The 6252-nt window shown below is 37.0% G+C and overlaps 2 protein-coding genes across 2 annotated transcripts; both read right to left on the bottom strand.

The window, feature by feature from the left end:
* Positions 1-1138: 1138 nt before the first annotated feature.
* On the bottom strand, positions 1139-2033 carry LOC112499989. The gene is made up of 2 exons (XM_025103248.1): positions 1391-2033; positions 1139-1272 (listed from the first exon to the last, which is right to left on the bottom strand). Exons 1-2 carry the CDS (start codon positions 2031-2033, stop codon positions 1139-1141), a joined length of 777 nt encoding a protein of 258 aa, XP_024959016.1.
* Positions 2034-3395: 1362 nt separating this feature from the next.
* On the bottom strand, positions 3396-5502 carry LOC112501106 (beta-amyrin 28-oxidase-like). The gene is made up of 3 exons (XM_025104762.1): positions 4560-5502; positions 3988-4175; positions 3396-3695 (listed from the first exon to the last, which is right to left on the bottom strand). The coding sequence occupies exons 1-3, from the start codon at positions 5500-5502 to the stop codon at positions 3396-3398; spliced, it is 1431 nt and encodes a 476-aa protein (XP_024960530.1).
* Positions 5503-6252: the final 750 nt, after the last annotated feature.

Genomic DNA, 6252 nt, shown 5'->3' with positions numbered 1-6252 from the left:
GTCACCTTTCGTGTTTCTGTAGTAGACTAAGCACCCCAAAACTTTCATGTGCTCATAGTTAGGAATCCTTAAAAAGAATTTCATAGGGTGTTATGTTGTCTAAAACTTGGGATGGTAACCTATTTATGATATAGGCTGCAGCCAAAATACATTCACCCCAAAATATGATAGGTAAACTTGCTTCAAACCTTAAGGCCCGAGCAATTTCAAGAAGATGTCGATGCTTTCATTCAACTACCCCATTTTGTTGTGGGGGTGTGAGGACACGTTGTTTATAAGATAATCCCTTGTTTCGTGTAGAAATCATGCATGTAATTTGAGGTAAATTCACCTCCATTATCACACCTTATTGTTTTAATGGATTTTCCAAATTGAGTTTTGATCAAGTTGTAAAAATCAATTAAGCAAATGCTTGCTTCATGTTTGTGCTTGATCAAGTAAATCCAAACCGCTCTACTATGGTCATCGACAATAGTTAAAAAGTAAGTCGCCCTTGATAAGAAAGGTGTTCTATACGCACCCTATACATCACAATGCACTAAATCAAAACATTCTTTAGATTTTATTGAACTGATCGGAAAAGGTAGTCTAGCAAATTTTTCCTTCATACAAAAATCACACATTTTATTTTCTGAATCAAAATAAATACTTGTAAGAGAATTAACCCGAGAAAGTTTGACATTGGAAGCATGGCCGAGCCTTTTATGCCATGTATCAGTAGTGACCATCATCGCCTTTCTTTCACCCTTTATTCCCCCCCAATCGGTATAGACCTCTACTGCACCTACCCGCTCCAATAAAGCTCCTCGACCCCAAGCCCTGCATGACAAAGAAGTCAGGAAAAAACGTGACAGCATAATGTAGATCTCTTGTTAACCGACGAACGACAAAAGGTTGCATTTGAGATTGGGTGAAAACAGTACTCCCTTTAACATGGTTGTTCCCTTTAAAAGAAGTTCACCTTTCCCTGTTACAGGAATGTCATCGCCATTAGGAATTCTGATGGGTGTCTTGTGGGCATCTGTTGTCATATTTTTAAGCAAATATGTTTGAAAGTGATGTGTTCATTTGCTCCCGAATCAACAACTCAATCACAATCTAATTCAAAACTACCTGCCATGTTTGCTCTCGGCTTCGTTTATGAGCCATCGGTACCATCGTCACCACTGAAGTGTTTAACAAACATCTTATATTGCTCTTCTGTTATTCCTGGGAAAGGACTCGAACTAGTTTCAACAAGTGCAGCTTTAGGCTTTGTCATCTCCCTTTTTGCTTTTCCAAGCCACCATTCAGGGTACCTAATTCGTTTGAAGCATCCTTCTCGGTTGTGCCCGTCTCTTCCACAAAAATTGCAATGCTCAGCTTTATTATTGAAGGAGCTTTTGTCTACCTTCTGCCCCCCCTTTTTTTGCTGCTTCGCGTTTTGCTGGAACAAAAGCTTGAAAAACAACTGCTTCTTGAGTTGTTTTCTTAGCAAAGGAAACAACCCTCTGTTGCTCATCTTCAACAACTAGATGATAATGCGTCCCTAAGCTTGGTGTTGGTTTCATTGCCAAAATCTGAGTCCGAATCACCAAAAATTCACTGTCAAGACCCATAAAAAATTCGTATGTTCTTTCCTTTTCCTTGAGTTCAACAAGTTTCTTCCCAAGCCCACACATACACCCCTTACACGTGCAGCGAGGAATCGGTAAAACCAATTGTATTTCGTCCCATAGGCCACGCAATTTAGTATAGTAGGCTGAGATGGAAGTCCCGTCTTGTCGAGTCATCGTGAGCGATTGTTTCAACTCATAGGCTCTCGGTGCACTTTCTTTGCCAAACCTCTCCTTCATGTCATCCCAAATTTCCGCAGCACTATTAGCATACTTAACACTGCTACGTATTTCCTTCTCCATTGACGTAGTGAGCCAGGCTTTTATCATTGCATCGCAACGCATCCAGGCCATATAATTGGATGCAGTCTTCTCTGGCTTCTTTATTAACCCATCGATGAAGCCAATTTTGTTCTTGGCAAACAAGAAATTCGTCATCTCTTGTGCCCAATCATTGTAATTGTAGTCGGTCAATACTTCGTTTACCTACATTTGTTTAGGATAATCGAAAGCGTGTATATAGAACGGTGAGTTTGATTCTATGGACTCGCCCTCGTTTTTGCGTGTGTTTTCTTTACTGTCAGCCATGATCAGGCGGCAGTTTTAGGGTTTTGAATATATGAGAGGTATCCCCTCTGGTACCATGAGAAAATTGGTTTCTATTAATTTTCCTTCAAAGGTTATCAAGATACATATACTAGATTGAAAGAGAAAAATAAGAAAAGCTATAATGATAATCCCTAAACTATAATGATAATTCCTAATAGTTTGGCAACAAAATAAGGATTAGATATGGTCAAATTTAATATCCTCCAATAGTTTTTGTTTCTCATTTGATTATGTCCATACATAGGGTTGGTTCATTGTTCTCTATATCTTGGACATTAAACTTGAACAAGAAACTGAAAAATAAGTTCACTGGTTAGATTTTTGGTTTGATTACATGGTTAAATGATTGCCCAGTTTAAATTAATGGATAGATGTTTACTTTTAAATTGGTAGGAGGCTATAACATACAGGAGAAGGATGGCTCTAAGTCTAGCACCCGTTCAACAAATGATCTACAGTTGTGGGATTTGAGGTCGGAAGCAGAGTCGTCTCTTTGGATTAGAGATGACTCAGATCCTGCTTTTGCTACGTTGAATATCATTAGATACTTGAATTACAAGAAAAACGAAAGAAGGTTGAATGGACTAGCTGACACACAAGAGGAGGGGAAGGGTGGCTCATGAAAGGGAAAGGGCAGCACAGAAAGCTGTGCTCGAGTCACAACTATAGTCGGATAGGCCTACGACTAAGAAATGACACATTAGCAATATGGCACATGTGGATATCCTAGGTGGAGAACAAGGTGGTATGAAAACCTAGTATAATAGGTAAATTTATATCAAAAGGTTACCCAATACTACAATGGATAAAATTTTCAAAGTACAATGCCCTCATAAGAAAAAATTTGAAAGTACATTGCTGTAATAAGAAAAACTGAAAGTACAATGTTATAATAAAAAAATTATGAAAGTAGGTTGCTATTTCACGCATTTTTCCTTAGATAAAATGCCTTCGAAAATCCGTTCCTGAAAGATGCCTTCGTTAAAACATCCGTAAATAAAAACAAATGATGGTTTATTACACTAATAGCGAAATATTTTTATGTTTACGCTAAATAAAAACTAGTACAAACTTGGTATACAATTTGATGCATTTTTGTCATTCATTTTACTTATAAATGTACAATCAAACTATTCTTATGTTGAACGTGAACCCAGATTTATTGTAACTATATGGCATACAGGATCGAATTTACATCTTATGTGGATAGAGACGAACGGGCAGGCCTTCAGCAGGAACAGGCATTGGATCGACGATGATCTTTTCATCAGGAATGATTTTCTGCCATCGAAACCTTTTCACTATGTGATGCATGAAAACCAGTATCTCCAATCGAGCAAACTCTTTTCCAGGACACATCCGAGCTCCTCCACCAAACGGTACGTATGTGTATGGAGCTGGTCCACCTCCCTCGAATCTTGTCGGGTCAAATTTCAGGGGATCCGGGAAGAACACAGAGTTTCTGTGTACACCATTCGTGCTCCAGTATATCTGAGATGTTATATAACATATGATCATATAACATCTACTTCTTAAGATATATTAAAGCAATGAAATATCTGAGAATATGTGGAACCATCACATTAATTACTATACGATCAAAGTCTAGTCGATTTGGGGTTCTAACTGAACACACCCTGTCACCAGAGTGGTTTGCTCATGGTCAGAATATGTGAATCCGTCTAGATTACTTACCAAAAGAGCCTACAAAACGAGGTTCCAAACATATATATATATATATATATATATATATATAAATGAAGATGATATATATAAAATATACCTTCCATCCCTTTGGAATAAAGAAGCCATTGAAGGTGAAATCAGTGAGAGCTTCTCTGAAAGTTCCTTGGAAAGGAGGGGAAAGCCTCAACACTTCAGATGCTACACTCCATGAATATTTCATCTTCTGTAAGTCTTCCCAGTTTAATACTTCACCTGGGCCTTTTGACTTTGCAACTTCCATTTGTTCTAAACCAAAATTAAAGAACACTCAGTCTTGTGATTCTTTAACTAATTAGGAACAAAATGAGACTGAGTTTGGTTGGGTTTTCGTCACATTAAACTGTCACTTAAGAGTCTCTTTAGTTATAACAAAGACGCTTGAATTCGTGCTGCAACAAAATCAGTATTATAGGACGTCAAATATGTTGTAAATGTCCTAATAAATTGCTTTATATGAGTGACGTTTATAGAACCAAACAACTATACATATATATATATATATATATATATATATATATAAATGGTCATAGTGGTGTTATCATCCATTTAGTTGGGATCCATCATAAAAATGGTCTTTTTATGATAAAAGTGAAAATTATTTCTATTATTTCAAAGGGGATTCATGCATACCTTTGTAAACTCCTTCATAAATGTGGGGAAGCTCAGCAAGATATCTAACAATGGAGGTGCATGTACTAGCAATAGTATCATGTCCACCAAGCAACAAAGCTATCAACTTATTGGCAATATCTGAATCTGTCATAGCATCCTCTCCATCACCATTTGTGACCAGCATATGTGACAAAACATCTTGTTTAGGAGAAGCCTTCCCCTCTCCCAAATCACTCTTTCTTTGCACGATTATATCGATCAACTCCTTTCTTATATGCTTTGAAGCCTTAATAGCTTTGTTGAATTGCGTTCCTGGGAAGTCTATAGGGATCGAAAATATCCCCGAAACCAACCTGTCGAAAGGGGCTGCAAATCTCGCAATGTGATCAGGGTTTTCAACGCTAATAAACAACCGAGAAGCGATCACAAAGGCAAAGCGTTTAATAAGAGGGTAAACAGCGACAACTTGGTGGTTTTCCCACGAAGTTGAGAAGTGTTTTCCGGTGATATCATCCATTACACCTACGTATTTCTGCAAAGCCTCGGGTTTCAGGAAAACTGGGAAAGATTTCCTCATCTTCATGGCTTCTTCAGCCGCGCTTGATTTGGAAGGGAACAACTTCTTTATGGACTCCGGAACCCACATCCTTACGAGTTTATACTCGTTTGAGAACAAGAACTTGTTGCCTGCAGGCCCACAAAAGACTGCTGCCTCTGATCCTAATAACGAGGTCTTGAAGACATTGGAGGAGTATCTTGCCATTCGATCAAATACGAATTTTTCAGGATGACCATTCCAACCGGTGGAAAGAAACTCCAAGGTCTCCCCTAGAAATGGCCATCCAGTTCTGCCCGGTGGCTCGAGGTTTTCGGTTGGGTTTTTCTTGTGGCATAGGAATCCAAGTGTTAGAGAGACGAAGATTACAAAGAGAGACAGAAGAGAGCCATAGAACCAGTCCATTTTTGAGTTTGATAGCAAGTTTACACGAAGAAATCTTGGGCTTATAAGTTTTAAATATATGTAGAGCTGCATGTGCCAATGTGATTTGTCCATTATGCTTGGAAATTTTTGTTGATTAAGGCAGAAACATAGGATGCTGGCGGACATGCACATGTGAATGAAGGCCAAAAAAAAGAACATAATAATTTCACAAGTATATTATTTCCCCATGGTTGAATCAGTGATAATCAAACAGGTTGTTTAGTATTTGCGATTCTTAGCCGACCCTTTTCATCATAGATAAGAAAGAGGGAACGATTTGTCTCCGTTCAAAGGTGATACGTAATAGATATATGTAAAAACGAAACTAATCACATGTGATTTGAAACGTGGATCCAAAAAATAGAGAAAAAGATAATGAATTGATTGTGGATATCAAATATAATATTTGATGAAAATTGTGAAATTTTTTATTAAAAAAATGTATCTAGAAAAAATTTATATAAAGCTTGATGAAGAATATTATGAATTAACTAAAATTAAAAAATAAATAAATTAAAAAAATATAATGAGATTTTTACAGATTTATGTAATTCAAAATGGTAATTATTCTAATTTTTAAAATTATTTTTATCTTTTATTTATGGTATTTTTTTAACTAATGGATTATGTGACACATATTCTTTCTCGTCTTCTCGTAAATTAGTTTACTTCTCGCATGATATTCCCTCTATATGTATATGCATGTATTAATGTATACTATACATGTAT

Source organism: Cynara cardunculus, assembly GCF_001531365.2.
Source record: "Cynara cardunculus var. scolymus isolate 2C chromosome LG 17, CcrdV1, whole genome shotgun sequence".
NCBI classification, from domain to species: Eukaryota; Viridiplantae; Streptophyta; class Magnoliopsida; order Asterales; family Asteraceae; genus Cynara; species Cynara cardunculus.
Note: the sequence above shows the minus strand (reverse complement) of the source record. Positions and strands in the feature narration are given on the sequence as shown.

Coding starts and splice junctions, on each gene's coding strand:
- LOC112499989 (XM_025103248.1), bottom strand. CDS start 2,033: ATGACGAATTTCTTGTTTGCCAAGAACAAAATTGGCTTCATCGATGGG. Junction 1,273..1,390: donor AAAAAAAGGGGGGGCAGAAG/GTAGACAAAAGC, acceptor GGCTTGGAAAAG/CAAAAAGGGAGATGACAAAG.
- LOC112501106 (XM_025104762.1), bottom strand. CDS start 5,502: ATGGACTGGTTCTATGGCTCTCTTCTGTCTCTCTTTGTAATCTTCGTC. Junction 4,176..4,559: donor TTATGAAGGAGTTTACAAAG/GTATGCATGAAT, acceptor ATTTTGGTTTAG/AACAAATGGAAGTTGCAAAG. Junction 3,696..3,987: donor TTATTCCAAAGGGATGGAAG/GTATATTTTATA, acceptor ATAACATCTCAG/ATATACTGGAGCACGAATGG.